At 40.7% G+C, this 19,209-nt stretch overlaps 1 protein-coding gene and 1 non-coding gene across 2 annotated transcripts; both read right to left on the bottom strand.

The window, feature by feature from the left end:
* Window positions 1-172: 172 nt before the first annotated feature.
* On the bottom strand, window positions 173-19,184 carry PDIA3 (protein disulfide isomerase family A member 3). The gene is made up of 13 exons (XM_065906380.1): window positions 18,882-19,184; window positions 13,517-13,595; window positions 11,349-11,466; window positions 8,395-8,502; window positions 6,737-6,866; window positions 4,312-4,428; window positions 4,033-4,158; window positions 3,287-3,469; window positions 2,339-2,447; window positions 1,683-1,811; window positions 1,076-1,155; window positions 667-724; window positions 173-446 (listed from the first exon to the last, which is right to left on the bottom strand). The coding sequence occupies exons 1-13, from the start codon at window positions 19,046-19,048 to the stop codon at window positions 333-335; spliced, it is 1,518 nt and encodes a 505-aa protein (XP_065762452.1). The 5' UTR covers window positions 19,049-19,184; the 3' UTR covers window positions 173-332.
* LOC136147547 (U6 spliceosomal RNA) lies at window positions 12,666-12,772 on the bottom strand. The gene has a single exon (XR_010659219.1). It is a non-coding gene; the product is annotated as a U6 spliceosomal RNA (small nuclear RNA).
* Window positions 19,185-19,209: the final 25 nt, after the last annotated feature.

Below are 19,209 nucleotides of genomic sequence, written 5' to 3'. Positions count from 1 at the left end.
ATAAAGGGGGTGCATTTATTGTCACTGTTCCAAATGTACAAAAAAAATTAGAAAATAACCCCCCAACTCAATTCCCCCCACCCCCACAACATTCCCCCCCAACACAAATAATTTTTTCCAAAACCACAAACATAAACTGGTTCTGGTATTTTCATAAACAGTGCAGCTAAGAAACAGTTTAGAGAAAATTTAACAGGATTCAGATTATAACCATTCTGCCCTCTCAGCCCTGAGAGGCAATAATTTCATACGGGTCCCAGTCCTCCCCATTGGTTTTCCCATCTCTGGTGGAAGAGTCCTTTGACAAAGTGGTATGATGTTTGGCTGCTGCTTTAGAGGTCCTCCTGTGCCTTCTTCTTCTTCTTGGGTTTTTCTTCTTGAATTACAGGGGGGTTTGTAGCCTCTCGTTTTAGATAGCTAATAAAATCACTTAATTCACGGCCACCCTGAAAACAGAAAGATAACTCTGAAAATTTAACCTTTTAAAAAATCCACAATTTTCCTCCCCTCCCCGCCCAATAGGAAGCCTTTTGTATTTTAAAAAGCACATTAACAACCACATATATGGACCATGAGAGTTGAGTTTCCAGTTATATAAACTCAGTTAAAGAACTGGATCTGTATGTGTGTGTCTGTATGTGTGGGGAGATGAGAAAATGCACTTACTTCATATTTCTTTGGATTTTGCTTCTTGTTGGCTGGAGAAAAGTAGATGGTAGGAAAACTGGGAAAAGAAAAGATGAATTTCAGATTTCAGAGTAACTCTAACATACACTTCCATAATAACTGTTTCCATGAATAATTTCTCTTCATGATTTCTAATCTGACCAGATACGATTGTCCATCAGTGACGAGGTTACATCCTATTAGAACACAGGAATATGAAAGCTCACAAGGTCTGGGGCAGTCATGAGGGGCCATGTTGCAGAAACTTTAAGCCAGGAAGGCACTGGTAGTTCTGTGTTCAATTGGAATATAAGGATTCTCCAAATTAGGCCCAATATAGAAATGGTTTACAAGCTCATTTTTCCCTATCAACTGCCTAGATACTTTTACTAGTTTTTAATCTACTTACCCTCTGACTTCATATGGAGAAGGCACATCGTTGGCTGTGGCATCCATCTTGGCTATGACAATATTTGGATCTTTTCTGAGCTGTTAATAAAAAGGTTAGGTCTTTGAGTTTCAAGTTTTCAGTGACGGACACAGTCAATTTAGGACTTAAGACCATTAATGGCTAGATAGGTTTTGCTGCTGAGATGGAAAGAGTAGTGATACTTTCACAAGTATCAAACTTCCCATAAACTTCCCTTTTCTCTCTTGGTTCCTACATATTAAGATTATATACAGACAGCTGCAAAATTACCTGGCCTAAGTAAGACGTCAGCTAAAACAAGTGATTTAAGATGGGGAAATATAATGAATTCATATATGCCATTACCAAATTCAGAAGTCAAGGTACTTTTTAATCAGAATCTAGATTGAGTCTGAGGAGTGGAAAGTTAAAGCAGGTATCTAAGGCACTGAGTAGGCTCAGAGTGCAGTCAGGAGACAGTACACAGGAGATAGCTGAACGAAAATCCACCAGTGCTTAAGTTCTGAAATAATTAGGGTAACTATTAATCAACAGCCAATGCTAACTTCCAACTCAAATTCAACTTTATAATACAGTTCACACTTACCTTCTCTCCCAGTTCTTTATACTTAGGCTCCAGATTCTTACAGTGACCACACCAAGGAGCATAAAACTCAATCAGCACATCTTTATTTTCATTATTCACTATTTCATCAAAATTCTCTGCTACCACTACCTGGAAAACACAGAAGATTCTCTAGTTGGTAAGGCCAGTTGAATACATTCATGACTTTGTTTCTGGGCTCAATCCCTCTCAAATTTGTTGTGTTGCCACCGAAAAATACATTATTGAAATTCAACTTGCACTTACAGGCTTTATTAAGATATTACCATTCCCCAGAAGGCAACTCACTCCCATGTCTGTCACCTGTCAGACTAAGCTGAAGAAGTCACAGGAAACAAGTGCTACCCAACTCTTCCTTAAAATAATCTCACAGCAACAATCTTAATACTCCTCTTAGCGGTTAGCTTGTTCTGTCCCACAGAGTCACCGAGCCCTAATACAAATATCATAAAATTCTCCTGCCTCTATTAAGCATTATGAGCTCTGCCAAAGCTTAATTTATGATGAGAGAGGCTAAGGACAAACAAAAACAGAAACTCAAAAGCCAACCTCATCTTCACTTAGACCCAGCATTTTGGGAATAAAAATGTGAGGAGAGGCAGCTGTGCAGAGGCCTGGGGACACTGTGAGCACCTCACCTTTACAGGCCCATCGTTGCTCTCTGGGATAGGCTCAGACTTCAGGTATCTCTTCAGGTTGCCGTCAAAGTAATCCTGCAGGAATCTCTCAAGAGCCTTGCCATCACGCCTGATATTAGAAAGACAAGGATGAGCTTCTTAACATACTCCCACCAATGAGAGAACTAAAGGCAATTTTTAGAATAGTTTCCACTTTAGATTAATTGTTTCTGTTCTAGCTTAAGTTTCAACGCTAGGAAGTAACTGGAAGTTTACAAAAAAAAAAAGAGGGAGCCCTCATTTCTCAATATGCAGAACTACAGACTGAGTAAGAAACCACCACCTGCTTGTATTTCTAGTGTGTACTTTGGGAATTAGAAAGGCCAGAGAAAGAAGAACACATCAGTCCTTCTGGAAATTCAATTCTGCAAAAGAACCAGGTCTTACTTTGTTGCTCTGGAGAACAGTGCCTATTTATGGTATCTTGTTTTACTGGCTTCACTCACAGGAAAATTTTCTCTTGTTTTAATCTCCCGAAGTCTCAGAAGGTGATGGTCAAAACTCTGGTTTTGTCTTAAGATGTCTCCAATTTCCTGAGTTTACTTTAGGCCAAGGTGGTATTCCAAGAAAAAAGACATTCTGTAGGGATGGGAGGGGACTGGTTTGGCCTGAAATTACATCAGTCTCGAAGAGGCTATCTATCTAGTGTTCTCTATTTACTATATTAATGGCAGGGTGGAAATAGTCATGTAAGAATTCCAAGCTGCCAATCTTTTTGCTTTTCAAAATTCATTAAGAATCATGATCCTTAAAATATCTATAACTAATTAACTGAGAAAAACGACAGTCATGGGTCTTAACCTAGCTTCACATTCCAATGTTCTTCTTTATACATCCTCAGTAGTGTCAAAGGCTGTAATGGTGTCTCTGCAGAATCAAATCCCAAATCCAGGCTAACTTGGAACTCACGAGAACTCCTCCTGCATGACAAACTTCTCTCCTTTTGCGGTTCTGATGGCAACAACAGGGATCTCTCCAGCAGTGCTTTCCAAGCCAAAATCAGAAAGCTCGTGGCTAAAGGTTTTGCGGCTGGCTACAGCAAAATAGAGTTTCTTTCCAGCATCCAGGAATTTCTTTGCCACCATCATCACTCTGTGGGAAACAAGGGAGATTTACGCCAAGAGGACACCAGGACGGCAGAGCACTTCTGAAACCGAGCAGCGAGAAAGCAGAAAGCAACATTTAAGAGTCCCTGCAGGCCTCGGGGGTCGGTCTGAACTTGTGTCCTTGTGCACTGACATGGGATTAGGGTGTACTCCAATGTCTTACTGAACCTCACCGCCAAACTGGTGGTATCCAAGCGAACAGTCCATTCCCACTGAATGCTGCCATATTATATAATACAAAACACTGCAGGCATTAATAACTAACCCAAAAAGAAAACCTCCAAGGATAAAGTGCACTGAGGGTGTCAGTGGGCAACAAGGCACAATGTGTTAAAGGACATTTCAGATGGCATTTGAATATTTTCTGGGAGGGCAGGAATCAGCTGTGTCGTAAGGCAAAGGAACACCTATGGAAGATATGCCCAATAGTTTTTGGAAATAGTTTATTTGTCCTTATAGCTTCAAATGATCACACATGGTAACAGGATAGTCAGAAGAAACTGTTTAGGTACTGCGTAAACTCAAAGGGGAAAAATTATTCTTTTTTACCTGTTTCTCCAGTAGTTGGAACCTTTAGCATTCTTTTCATAGTCCACATCATAGTAAGCGATAAGTAAATCCTTGTTCTGTAGTAAATCTTTATTGTCTTCTGTCATGTGAGGGCAGATACCAAAACTGAAATGACAGAATCCATTATCAAATCTGGCAGGTTTTTATCTATATTATGAAATTAACATTAAGTAGCTGACAGTATGCTTAATAACTAAGATTTAAAAAGACTAAAATGAAGCCAAGAAATGCCAAAAAAAAGTATAAAGATGTACTCACATGTTTTCCTGAATAAATCTTTTAATCTTCCCACTGGTCATTTTCTGTTCTGTATATGCCACCGTCTTGTCTTCAAACTTGTTCGTCAGATGAGAAGGACGAAACAAAGTGATACCCCTTAAAAAAACAACAAAACTTAGTAGGTAGACAGAGAAGAACTATCTCCCATCTTTTATTGTTTGAAGCTCAGACTACCTACACTTGCTGCCACCTCTACTGTCACCACTTAAGCCCATAAGGACTTTCTTCTGGGACCCCAGCCCTGGCAACAGGACCCTCTCATCAACACTGAGGAGCTAACCACTCTAATCTCAAGTGTAATAATTGGTTTTAATAAACCTAGGTTGGAAGGTTAGAGGACCTTACTTCTAATTCTTATTCTACCAACTAACTTCAAAGATCTTGGGCCACGTTATCAGTTTAATTCTTCTGGGCTTCAGCTTTTACATCAGTACGAAAGGGGGTTAGAGTAGACAATTTCCAAACCTTTAAAAACAATAGAAAAAAGTACCAAACTTACCCCAAAGCCCTAATATGTACAAATAAGAGAAAGCAGAAGGTACCTTGCCCTGACACTCTCCTTGAAAATTCAACTTTCCCATACACTAAGAAAATTACTTCAATAGAGAAAATATAGTTAAGACCCCTTCCAGTTATAGAAATTCTATAGGTATAATTCTATGATTATAGATAAGGTTTAGGTTGAGTTCATTAGAAATTTCTCGGTTCTAGATTTCTCTATCCCAGTATACCCAGTTTACGTAATTTTCCCTCGCTGGTACTACTTTGCCTCTCTCCCTAAGCCAAGTTTTCCTCATTCCACTGAACATCTGAAGGAAATTCCTTCTTTACTTTCTAGCCTTTTATTCAGCTAACACCGAACTCCAATTTGGTTCTGAGTCACAGATTCACATCTAATACAAACATTCCCAGGAAATATCACTATTCTAACCATTAATATCTTGCCTCTTGCTTTTGCTTCTCCTTCATTCATTCCTCCTCTCCATACTAAACACACCCATAGTTATATCACTTGTTTTGGGCTACGTGTCAGCACCTTTAAGTCCTTACAGCCCCCTCTCAACTCTTCCAACATTAACTATGAACTTTATGTCAATTTTAAAACGCAGGTATTTTCATAGCATAGAGGGAAACTACACAGCGAAAAAGGACCTAATACAAACATGCTGGGCAACCAAGAATCTAAATCCAAGACTTTCATTTTTTAAAGCGGTGTTACCAGTTTCAGAGCAGCTACTGTCAAAAAACTGCAATCAGTTCCAGGTGTGATCTTAATGATGATATGGCATTGGGGTACACATGAAGGCCTTAGGACCCCTTCTTATAAGGTCTTCTAAATAAGACTTCTGATCAGAGGCTGATCGCCACCTTTAATGGCAAGTGTGAGAGGCAGACACAGGGAACAAACCTAAGGTTAACAAGCCAATATGTGGTGTGCGTAATGAGCAGTAGAGCCTCATGGCTAAGCCCAACAGCTTTGCAGTCAGACCTTCTGGCTGCAAAGGTTCCACCCTAGTTCTGCTATGTATAGCATGTGAAGCTTAACCTCCTTGTATGCACCCTTAGACTCTCTTGACTGCCTTGCCATCCCTCCCCTTTCAAACCTCCACTATATGAGTGCCAGTGACTTTTCCTCTGAAACACAAAATTCATCACATTACTCTCTAGCTCAAAGCCTTTCAATGGCTCTCCAATGTCTAAAAGATAAAACCTACACTTTTCTGTATGGCACGTAGGTCTTCTCTAATTTGGTCTCTGCTGACCTCTCCAGCCTCACCTTTCACGATGACCTCATCTATGAACAATACTCCAGCAGTAACACAGGTTCCAACACACCTAGGTTATTTCACATCTCGAGGCCTTCCCTCCTGCTGCTCTACATGGAATAATCTTTATCTCCCACCATAACCTGCCCAGAAAAATTTATCTTTCAAGATACACCTCAAGAGTCACTTTCTCTATGAATTTTTTTTTTCTGATACTACTCCTGATCCCTCCTATGTACTTCTGGTACTCTGCCTAATTTCTATCGCAATACCTGTAATGCTCACTGACACTTGTAGTTTTAAATATGTTTACTACCTCCTGCTACTAGATGCCCCTCAAAGGCAGCAACAGTTTCCAGAACTTAGCTTACTGCCTAATAGGTACTCAATAAAGTTTTTGGAAAAACTAGGCTTAAAAACCACCAGTTCAGTCCAGTCCAGTGGTTAGGATTCCACCTTCCAATGCAGGGGGCTGGGTTCGATCCCTGATCAGGAAACTACAATGCCGTATGCCAAGAGGCATGGCCAAAAGATTTAAAAATAATCTTAAAATAATAAAAAATAAAAACACCACCAGTTCACACAATAGTACTTGGTTAAGGTGCATATCTATAAGGGCATTCAACTCAGTTACTTACTCTCCATCATCATCATATTTGTTCACCAGAGATTCAATATTGGTGTGTGCAAACCGGTAGTTATCCCTCAAGTTGCTGGCTGCTTTTAGAAACTCAGAGTGAGCTTCACTGAATAAATCCTTGAAAAAACCTATACAGAAAATACCAAACACAAGGAAGAAACAGTAAGTGCTGAGACATATTCAAAACTTTAAAACTCCTCTATTCTTCAAACCCTTTATTATGGATAAGCAAAGCAAGATAGGAAGAAGGATCAGTTCTGCTTTGCCATGACTACTGAGGATATTCGACAAAATATTTAGGATAAGAATTCTTTCTCTACTCTTAAAAAAAAATTCTTGAGAAAGCCGAGGGAGAGAATTTGTCAGGGTTCAAGTCTTAATTCTAGTTTTTCACAGTTGAAAAATTTGAGCATATTGCTTAACTCCTTAGAGTTTCAGGGACTATTTTAGGTGTCAGAGGAGTAAATAAGGCCGTATGTCAAAATAAAATGTAAATTAATTCACCATATTTTATCTATGTCTAATATCTTTAGAACTTCAAATCTAGTAAAATGTTCACTAAATGTCTACTTATGGTTAACTCCTTGTAAAAAATACAGACTCAGGGCTTCCCAGGTGGCAAAGAGGTAAAGAATCCACCTACAATGCAGGGGACATGGGTTCGATTCTTGGGTCAGGAAGATCCCACATGCAGCAGAGCAGCTAGGCCTGCACACCACAATTACTGAGCCTGCACTTTGGAGCCCGAGAACTGTAACTACTAGAGCCCAAGCGCCCTAGACCCCATGCTCTGCAGCAAGAGAAGACATTGCAATGAGAAATCCTTTCACCACAACCAGAGAGTAGCCCCTGCAACCAGAGAAAAAACTTGAGAAAAGTCTGCATAGCAACAAAGACGGAGAACAGCCTAAATAAATAAAACACACATACATACACAGAATGAATAAAATCTGGATAAGAAGGGACTTTTAGTCAAACTTAAGTTATAAACCATCCTCTACTGCCAGAAAGTCAGTTTTATTACAATAACAAGGTGATTAAGAGAAGCACAAAACTGTATGCTTAAATTTATTTTTAAGTCAAATGTGTTATACATTACATTTAAAACAAAGAACACTCAAGATGTAAAACGTGTTTAATTGGCTCAAGTTATTTCAAAAATAATGAGATATGATAACATCTGGAAAAGCAAAGATTACTGTAAAAATACATACAAACGCCAGCAATTCACTCTTAATTGTAAATTCTTCTACAACTGTGAAAATAGCAGCTACAGAGGTTTATCATTTACCTATACCCTCCCCCTTTATTTTATTATTTTTTTTTACCCTCCCCCTTTAAAACCCCATTTTCAGTCTTATATTATTATTTGAGTTAAATCTCAGGAGCTTAAGAAGTAATAGGAAAAACTAAAGCTATTCCTATTTTAGTTCTTTGACATTAAATCTTTGCATCTGTAAGAATATCAAGTCACTCAAATAAAAAAACACTTTTCTCCCATATTACATTAATAGTAACGCTGACCTAGTTCTTCAAGTTGTCTTTTAACTGCCCATGAGGTTTCGTAAACAGTTTTAACTTGATTGTTTACTCAGACTTAGAGGACTTTTAAAACCATGTTGATGATTTTGTGGCACAATCAAACTTGCTACTTACCCACCACAGAAGCATCTTTATCATTAATGAACTTTTCAAATTCTTCCTCAGTCTTGAGAGGAACTGAAGCTGGTCCAGCCTGTTTCTTCAGGTGGCTGACAATTCCATCTTAAAAAGACAAGATGAAAGATTATAGCAACACAAATTTATAATTTTTGAAAGGTAACCAACCATTCTCACATGATTTAAAGTTGGAAAAGTTAAAAAACATACACAATGACATTTTCTTCCTGTCCCTAGTTACCCAGTTTCCTCCCTGTAGGATAACATGCCATTTAACACAATTTATAGATAATTATGTCAGTAAACATAAAGAGTTATCTCAATCTTCTTTATTGCCACATAGTATTTCACTGTATGGATGTAACATAATTTATTTAACCAGCCACAATTGATGAACGTTTGTTTCCAATTTCTTGCTGCTATGAAACTGCCATAAACAACCTTGTACTAATGTCGTTTTACACATGATTGAGCGTGGTAACTTCCTAAAAGTGGATTCACTGGGTCAAAAAAAGTGCATACATTTATAACTGTTTAACTGGCTCCCAGTGAGACAGTACTTATTTATATCCCTACCAGTACTGTAGTAAAGCGTTTACAACCACATAAGTGATGCCCTTGTGCATTCGGTTCCCTGCCTCAGTCTTTCAGATAACCACCTGGCTTCCTTCCTCACTTCCTCCTTTAGGTCTTCATTCAAAATGTCATCTCCTGGGGGTAGAGTGGGTAAGAATCCACCTGCCAATGCAGGGCACAAGGGTTTGGTTCCTTGTCTGGGAAGATCCCCCATGCTGAGAAGCAACTAAGCCCATGCCCAACTACTGAAGCCTGCATGCCTGGGGGCCAAGAGCCGCAGCCACCGAGCCCCTGTGCGGGAGAGGCAGCCCAGCACTAGGCAGAGAAAGCCGGTGCGCAGCAAGCAGAAGGTGAAGGAATACAGTCTAAAAACAGGTACACTGAATCAGGTCACGTTTGTTTGGCCTGCAAGGGGACAGTAATTACCATATCACCATATAAATTATTATCAAGAACTTTACCTCAGGGGTATGATGAAAAGTGTTATTTTTCTTCCTGAGTATTTAAAATTCTGAGAGGTATAGTGGGAGTGCTGAGCAACCAGTTTATTACTGATCTCCTGGAGCTTACAATATAAGTAAATCTCCAACTAAATCCCCAAATAAGTAAGCAATTTAAAACATCAGATAGTGGGACTTTCCTGGTAGTGCAGCGGGTAAGAATCTGGCTCCCAATGCAGGGAGTTTGATCCCTGGTTGGGGAACTAGATCCCTCATGCATCCTGCAACTCAGAAGTCCACGAGTAGCAACTAAGATCCAGCACAGCCAACAAATTAATTAAACGTCAGAGTTAGGCAGGGGCCATGGCATGTAGAGCTTTGTGTATAAGTAACAATCATACATACTGAAAAAATCCCACGTCACCTAAAATGCCCAAACTGAGCGAACCTTCCTCTTAGTTTTTCATCAGAAAAAGGTAAAATATGCCCAGTTAATTGTTAAGACTCAAGATAAACCTGTCCAAAATATATTTTCTCATCCATTATGGGCCCTAACAATGGGGCCAGACCACTCACCTCCTAAACCTCTCCTGTCATCCTTGCTAATTATATTTCAGCCACAAGGTCCTTCTGTCCCTTGAACACATCAAGCTCAGTGATGTCTTAGGGTCTTTTTGCACCTGTTTTCCCTCTGCCTGGAAAGCTCTGGTCCACATAGTCTCATGGCGAGCCCCTTCCTAGCATTCAGCTCAAAGGTTACCTCCCTAATCACCCTTATAATAATGTGGTACTCCCACCCCCAATCACTATCACATCATACAGTTTTATTTTCCTCCTTTTTAATGCTCTTATAACTAACTGAATTTATCTTATCCATATAGATTATTTATGTGCATAATAATAAAGCATACACACTTTTTAAATTGTGGTAAAATATACATAGCATAAAATTTGCCATCTTAACCATTTTAAAGTACATAGTTCTGTGGCATCAAGTACATTCACACCGTTGTTCAACTAATTTCCAGACTGCAGAAATGAATTGCTTTCATCTTGCAAAAGTGAAACTCTCTTCATTATAAACAACTCCCCACCACCCTTGTGAAGCACATTCTACTTTGTCTCTAGGAAACTGACCACTCAAGGAACTTCATAGAAGTGGAATGACATAGTTTTGTCTTTTTGTGACTGGCTTATCTCACTGAGCATGTCTTCACGGGTCACCCATGTCACAGCACATCAGAACTAACTTTTTAAGGTTGAATAATATTCCATTGTATTATATACAATTTAAAAATAATTCTTCCAGACTCTGCTATTAATTCTTTTAAGTATATACTCAGAAGTGGAACTGGTGGATCATACAGTAATTCTATTTTTACCTTTTCAGGAACCGCTGTGCTGTTTTCCACAGTGGCTGCATGCATTATTTTATGTCAAGTTCACATCAACATTGCACAAGAGTTCCAATTTCGCCACATCCTTGCCAACACTTGTTCTTTTCTTTTTCAGGAGTAGTTACCCTAATGGGCGTGATGCGATTATCTACGTATGTGTATTTCATGTGGTGCACATAGTGCTACGTATGTGTGCTGCCTTCACTGCCCAGAATCTGAGCATCACAAAAGTGAGAACCATGGCTGCCTTATTCATCAATAAATTCTGGGCACCATACTTCAGGATCTGGCACAGTCAGTACTCAATAAATATTTGTCAAATAAGAAAATGCCTGGTAAACCTTATAAATCAACCTCAAGTATTTTCTATATTACTTACATAATCTGTTCAGTTAGAGAAGTCTTTTGTCAAGTGTCCACACTGACCTCCTGGATGAGGAATTTTTAAATATGTTGTATAGAAAATGTCAAGTTTCCACTACAAAGAACAGAGGACCCAAATAGTTACAGTTTCCAGGACGTAACTCAGGGTCCTTACCGGCAGTCCTGGGCCCATCGTAGGCCCCTGACTCTTCACCATCTCTGAAGATCTTCAGGGTGGGGTACCCGCTCACTCCATACTTATTACAAGTGTTTGTGTTGGCAGTACAGTCCACCTGAAGATGCAAACACGTGAGCCACTTGTTATCCCAAAGTCTGCTGCAGGCTTTCCCACATTCCCAAAACATGAAGAGCAATCAAACCAAAATATCAAGCAAATCCTGACACACATCCCACAGAACACTAGATTTTAAAGGCAGACTGGTGCTGGTCTAGTTACATCAGAACCACCTAACAGGAACTCTAAAATTTAGATTCCTAGGCCTCATACAAAATGCACAAATGACTATTTAAATTCTACCCTGGGAGTCTCTATTGTCTAAAGCAATGTTTTCCACCCTTTCCCCATCCCTTAGAATATTCGAGAAATAAATCACTTAAATTAGTAACAGTGGCTTACTTTGATAATGATAATCATCACTGGGATGTATGTATTGATATATAACCATCAGGTGGGGTATAATTTGATTTAGCAAGTCACAAATGGTTATTAGCAAAGGTACTGATATTTAAACAAGTTCCCTGAGCTAGTCTGAATCTGGGCTAAACTATAACATGACAGACAGATCTGGTGAGGCCTACCAGGAAGACAAAAAACAATTTTCCGTTTATTTAGCCACTTATTCCAAGCAAGGTAATGTGGCCAGCACTTTGCATGTATCACCTCATTTAATCTACACAAGATTCTGAGGCATGATCCCAATGCCTTAACATAAACTGAAGTTCAGAAAAGTAATGTATCTACAGTAATGCAGGCTACAGCTACATGAGGCAGGAACAAAGTCATGACAGAAACTCTTTCTTTTTTAAATTAGTTTACTTTTTATTGAAGGATAATTGCTTTACAGAATTTTGCTGTTTTCTGTCAAACCGCAACATGAATCAGCCATGAAAGTGAAAGTGAAGTCGCTCAGTCGTGCGACTCCTTGCGACTCCATGGACTGTAGCCCACCAGGCTTCTCAATCCATGGGATTTTCCAGGCAAGAATACTGGAGTGGGTTGCCATTTCCTTCTCCAGGGGATCTTCCTGACTCAAGGATCAAACCCAGGTCTCCCACACTGTAGGCAGACGCTTTACCGTCTGAGCTACCAGGGGAATCAGCCATGGGTATACATATATCCCCTCCCCTTTGAACCTCCCTCCCATCTCCCTCCCCATCCCACCCTCTAGGTTGACACAGAGCCCCTAGTTTGAGTTTCCTGAGCCACACAGCAAATGCCTGTTGGCTGTCTATTTTACATACGGTAATGTAAAAAAATATGGAATGCTTCACGAATCTGGGTGTCATCCTTGCGCAGGGGCCATTTAATCTTTCTCTGTATCGTTCCAATTTTAGTATATGTACTGCCGAAGCGAGCACTGAACTTTTTTTTTTCCTATGGCAAGTTGCCATAGAACATCGGGATTAAAAGTAGCTTTCAGGAATTCCCTGGTCATCCAGTGGCTAAGAGTCCATGTTCCCAATGCTGGGGGCCAGGGCTTGATCCCTCATCAGGGAACTAGATCCCACATGCTGCAACTAAAACCCAGTGCAGCCAGAGTAATAAATTAAAAAAAAATATATATATATATATATATCAGTTTTCAAAAACAGTCCCATATAGGCATGAATTATTTACTTGAGGCTGGTAAGATATGAACTTTTAGACTGGAGCAACTAGGAGTCTGCAACCCAACAATGACAAATTGGAAGCATTACTTTGACTGTAAAAGCAAATACTAAGTTTACAGTTGACCAATTACTCACTTAACATCCTTTTGTCATCTTCCTATTCCCATCACTGTGACTAGTGTATAGTAATTTAGGGAACTCATTTACTCAATGAAGATTTTCCTCTAATCTTGTCTACTGTAATTTTACTTTCCATATTTGCCCCTTAACTTTTATTTACCATATATTTTACTTTTTTCATATGCCAGTATTTCCCTTAGTTTTACCACTTTTAATCTTTCAAACCCATAATCAATAGTCAGTCGTGTATTCGCCCAGAACCCCATTTTCTCTCCTTAGCAAGTATGAACAAAGAAAATCAATGTTAATTGCTAACCAATAACTATTTAAAATACTTTTGTTTCCTTTAATGAAGAATTTGCCTATACTCACCTTTGCTAATGGGACTATTCCTTTTAATCTGGTAGCTGCAGCTTCATACTCTGGGGCAAGCTTTTTGCAGTGTCCACACCTATGTAAATATATTAAAGAAAAAGCTTATATATCCTGTAAGTTTGTTAATTTTGTTTCTCTAGGAAGGACTTCAAATTATCCTACTATTTTGACTATTAGCTGCTCCCAAAAGAAAACACATCACCTGAACAAAACCCAGTACTGATAAGGTTAATCAGATCTCTCAGAAGTAAAGGTACAATTATCTCAAGCCTGTGATCTACTCTATAGGACTGGCTCAGTCCAGAATAGCATCTATCTTCTCAATTAAAAGTGCAATGGGGGTGGGGGGATAAACTGGGAGTCTGGAAGTAACATATACACAATACTATATAGTAAACAAGGGCTTACCATATAGCACAGCAAACTATATTCAATATCTTGTAATAACCCATAATGGGAAAGAATCTAAAAGATGTACCCAAGAAGCAAGCCTGATTTTTATGGCTGCAGAGTTCACCTGACTATAACAGCTGACGAGGATAAAGCATTATGTCAATTAGAGTATTTTCCCAGAGGGCCGTCGTAACACCTGCTCCTCTGCCCAGAAGTCCTACCAATCCCTTAGGCACACTGTACTTCCAACGTGGGGAGGAGTACATCAGTACGCAGCTAGCACCACCATATATCATCTCTTCAAAAACCAACAGGTTGCAGAGGGAGCCCTTAGAGAAGGTAGTTCTTCAACCTCCCCACAGACAGCAAAAATAGAATTAGAAAACATTAGGAAACAAGGAAGAAATCTGAGCTGATATATTTCATAGCCAAAAGTCACATATTTTATTTAGTAATGGATGAATAAGTAACTCTGAAACATTTTGCCCCCTAAAACTTGTTTAAAACAAAATAAAGAATTTATATTCTTCAAGATCCATAGAAGTCCTACTCAAAAATAATTATTAGAAAGCTGACAGAGAAAAAAAGAGTAATAGTAAAAACAAACTATAACATTAGATGTTGCTTAGGGTCGCTGAATAATTGATGCTTTTGAACTGTGGTGTTGGAGAAGACTCTTGGAGAGTCCCTTGGACTGCAAGGACATCAACCCTGAATATTCACTGGAATGACTGATACTGAAGCTGAAGCTCCAACACTGACCACCTGATGCGAAGAACTGACTCACTGGAAAAGAACCTGATGCTAGGAAAGATTGAAGGCAGAAGGGACGACAGACGATGAGATGGTTGGATGGCATCACCAACTCGATGGACATGAGTTTGAGGAAGCTCTGGGAGTTGGTGAAGGACAGGGAAGCCTGGCGTGCTGCAGTCCATGGTGCTGCAAAGAGTCAGACAGGACTGAGTGACTGAACTGAACTAGGGTCACAGACATATTTACTAAAAGTATAGAAGAACCAAATGATAAAAACCAAATTCAGGACAAGGGAGTGTGTAACATGGGGAAAGGGCACGTAGGGGACTTCAACTGTATTCACTTAATTTTTAGACTGGGCGGGTGGTGAATTAATAGTATTCCTTATACTGTATTTCACAGATGCACATTTACTGAATCAGAACATCAGAAACTGGGATATGTCTTACAATCGCGTCATGGTTTCAGTGGTAGCATTTCTCTGTGAGACATAAAATATGGTATTACTCATTATATCCTCTGTATTCCATAGTATATTAAAAAATTCATGCACGTGGGTTGTAACAAAAATACACAAATTCCAATTGATTTAATAAAATAACCAAATTAACTAGGTTAAGCCTAGAGAAATCTAGGCTTCTGGGAATGTAATACAGGTGCAAAGGTTAAAAATCAATGTGTATTAAAGAATTGATCTGGGTCTTAAAGATATAAGGCTTCATACAGGACAGGATAGGGTATTTTAGAGAAGAGAATAGTAGGGTAAAAGTAAAATTACTAGTAAGAATGATTCATTCAAGAGAACTATGAGGGGCTTTTTTTTTTTTTTTATAACAGACAATAAATGTGTTATATGTATTAAGAGATTTCTGTTGAATACATTATGTAGTAATTGTCCAAAGAGACTGAGGCAACAGATTTCTGAATAGTTTCACTTCAGCTACCTTTAAACATCTGAAGAGGAAAAAATAGCATAAAATAATTAGGCCAGACCAGTGGGTCTCAACACAGATGCATATACAAATTATCAATTAAGCATTAAAAAAAAAACCCAAAACCCTATGCTGAGGCACCCCCCCTAGGGCTTACTGAATGATTCCTCTGGGAATGCAGGAGATAATCAGAGGGACTGGACTGGAACTAAAACCCTTAAGCTACTATCTACCAGTAGTAGACACTACTGCTATCCATAATATCATCAAATACCCAACAGGAGTTCCAGTAGAGGAGACTGCCTCTTTAAAATTCATCAGGAATGGAATTTAGGTGGATTTTGAAGGTGATCATCAAATTTTACCACTACTTCTTTCACCTACTACTGGATAATACTAAAACACAAATAATCCCATTCACCTTCAGGGATGATGCTGCTGCTAAGTTGCTTCAGTCGTGTCCGACTCTGTGCGACCCCATAGACGGCAGCCCACCAGGCTCTTCCGTCCCTGGGATTCTCCAGGCAAGAACACTGGAGTGGGTTGCCATTTCCTTCTCCATCAGGGATGCTACCTAGCAACTAATCCAGGTAGTTTAAGGAATCCCAACATACATTCACCCAACAATCATTACTTCGTGACTGCAATGTGCCATATGCTATTTTAGCTTTTGACAGAAGAAAAACTGATATAGTCCTAACCCTGTAGAAACATCAGTCTCGCAGGGTGATAGATAGTATTATTAGGTCCTGATAGAGGGAGCAACCAGTGAGTGGTCCAGAGAAGGAAGAAGTTAACTACTGAGCTAAATCTTATTGAAAAGACCAAACGGGGGTGGGAGAGGGGAAGGGAGTTCCAAGGAAAGAAATCAGTATGTGTAAGAAAAATAGTAACTGATCCACTTCATGCTATCTTTTTCTATATCTATAAACACAGTAGCAAGTATCATTAATACTACTGCCCCAGAGGACAGGGCACAAACCTATAACACACGCAGATGCTGAAGACTTAAAACCTCACACTGACCAATAATTTTCAGAAATTATCACATTTAAATAGTTCTATTTATTCCCCCAGAAATTCAGATACTCCCATTCTTCCAAATTACATAGATGACGACTTCATAATGGAAACATTAGGCTACAGAATCAGCTGCAAAGAAATCTCTCACTTTCACTTGTAAAACGAAAGTGGAAAAAATACCCTAAGACAAATGAGAAAAACAACTTGCTCAAAACAGGTCCATTTTACTCTTAAGAAGGCTTCTTTAACTGTTCCTATCTCACGTGTAACAAGAGTACAAAGGAATAATAGCAGCTGGAAAATATTTTCAGCTAAAATATTAATAAATAAAAATAGCTGAATGTGAAGAAATAAGGACATCATCAACAGAAGACTTCCTTGATTTCAAATTACTCATTCAGCAAACTGATCCTTCCTGTAGGCATTGTGGAGGATGACTCTTTACCTTCCAGACCAGTTAAAAGGTGACACCATAGCAGAGGTCCACCCAACTTCAGGGACAGTTTAGGGCACGATGGGCTGTGCAGTTCTTAGGGAAGCACATACAACAATTTAAAGTAGCATGTGCATGAGTGCGGAGTCTCTGCAGTCGTGTCCTGCTCTGTGCGACCCCATGGACTGTAGCCCGCCAGGCCCCTCTGTCCAAGGGATTCTCCAGGCAAGAACACTGGAGTGGGTTGCCACGCCCTCCTCCAGGGAATCTTCCTGACCCAGGGATCGAACCTGAGTCTCTCATATCTCCTGCACTGGCAGGCCGGTTCTTTACCACTAGCGCCCCCAGGGAAGCCCATAAAGTAGCACAGACACCTCAATTGTAAAAATAAAAATCTGCTTTAAACTAAGTCTGATAGCCCACCATTCTCCAGCAATTCACTTCATATTCACCCCTGTAGTCACAGAGGCACCTCCCAGTTTTGATACAGCTCCATACAGCCATTCTAACTACAGGAAAACCCCCTCAAAGTCAACAGCATTGTTATGTGATTGGGACCAGTTGTTTCTGAGAGAATGGGAGTTCCAGAGATGTATAAAGACCACCTATGATGTGTAATCAGCACTCCCAGTTAGTCATGGGAACGCCCTAGATGCAAGTCTATCAGAAGTTGAAAACGTGTTGCTAAATAAGCACACCCTCTGGTTCAGGTGGTCTTCAATACAGGACTTCTAGTGTACCCTCAAGTCGGCTGAGCCCCTGTAGAGTGAAGACCAGAGTTACTGACAGAAGTAAATGCAAGTTATCCACTAACTTTCTTTTACTTAGACTTCTGAATACAAAGTTTTTAATTAAGGGTCACTGTGGCAGGAGAAAAATTAAGTACTGTAATTAGCATGGTTATATTGAGCCATCCCCAGCGTTAAGATAATCATTGTTTGCTATGATAAATATCTTGGGGGTAAAAAAAAAAAAAAGCCAACATTCAGGTTTCCTGGGCCAGAAATTCTATTTGCTCTCTCCCCACCCCCACCCCTAGTCAGTTGTATCCTAAGGAACTTACACCCTAGTAAAGTCACCCTTAGGTGCAGTATTTCTCCAACACTGCTTACTTTCTCATTGGGGTCTTCTTTGGCATTTTCCAGAAATGCTAATTGAAACTGACCATTTCGACAGCTTCTGGTGGAATTAATCTGTTCATCTACTCTTTCTAACTGAATTCTGCTGGTACTGAGAAGCATCAACTGAACGAATAAAGTCTGCACCAGGCGATGGACACAATAACTGCCTGCCTTAAGAAAGCAAAGTGACCATTCTGCAGCCACTTGAGTGACCTTGGCTAGAAACCAACGGCTGCTTGGGGCAAGAAGAAAGGAAGTACCCTGGGGGTCCAGGGCCTCTGCATTTGGCGAAACGTTAGCTTTCAATATAAGGTCTCGCGAAGCCTAGTCTGTAGAATGGATAACAGTAGCCCTGACTCACGCAGAAACTCTAAAGATACCATCGAAGCTGGGTGGAGGGGGAGGGGGTGGTTAAACCCTCTGCAAATAGGAAGTGCGGTAGGAGCACCGAGGTAAGGATGTGGCCCTGCGCGAGAGGGGCCTTCGCTTTCTCCTTCTCGGCTCTCGCTTCCAGGAGGATCAGCACCGACGTCTCCGCTCTCGGCGAGGCAGCTCGGGTCTCCGTGGGCGGAAAACCTGCCGGCCGCAGCCGTGCTCTCCGGAATGATGGAGGGCGCCGACGCTGCGTAGGCCCTAACCGTTCCCGCGCCTTCGCCCCCTGCCCACCCGGCCGCCCCTCTGACGCCCCGGCTGAGTGGCCTCACCAGGGGGCGAAGAACTCGACCAGCATGAGGCCCGAAGAGCCCGTGTCGGTGATGCGACTCTCGAAGTTGTCGTCCGTGAGTTCCAGCACATCGGAGGCAACAGCGAGGCGGGCCGCGGCGAGGAGCAGCGCCAGGCCCGGGAACAGCGGTAGGCGGCGGAGGCGCATGGCGACGAGGTGAGGCGGGGGGGCGGCCAGGAGGGTCGGGGGCTCGGCGGGGACTGCGGAGACCGGGCCGGCGACCGCGCACCCTCAGCCTGCGATCGCGCGTCTGGCCCAGGCGGACCTGCAGCCGGAGGTCCCAACCCCCCAGCCCGGCTCGGGCCGCA

Source organism: Muntiacus reevesi, chromosome 15, assembly GCF_963930625.1.
Source record: "Muntiacus reevesi chromosome 15, mMunRee1.1, whole genome shotgun sequence".
NCBI lineage: Eukaryota > Metazoa > Chordata > Mammalia > Artiodactyla > Cervidae > Muntiacus > Muntiacus reevesi.
Note: the sequence above shows the minus strand (reverse complement) of the source record. Positions and strands in the feature narration are given on the sequence as shown.

What these genes read in the sequence shown, in the direction of transcription:
- PDIA3 (XM_065906380.1), bottom strand. Translation starts at nt 19,048, where the DNA reads ATGCGCCTCCGCCGCCTACCGCTGTTCCCGGGCCTGGCGCTGCTCCTC. An exon ending in AGATTTATTCAGGAAAACAT is followed by an intron (nt 4,159 to 4,311) that starts GTGAGTACATCT and finishes CTGTCATTTCAG; the next exon opens with TTTTGGTATCTGCCCTCACA. An exon ending in TCTCCATATGAAGTCAGAGG is followed by an intron (nt 725 to 1,075) that starts GTAAGTAGATTA and finishes TTCTTTTCCCAG; the next exon opens with TTTTCCTACCATCTACTTTT.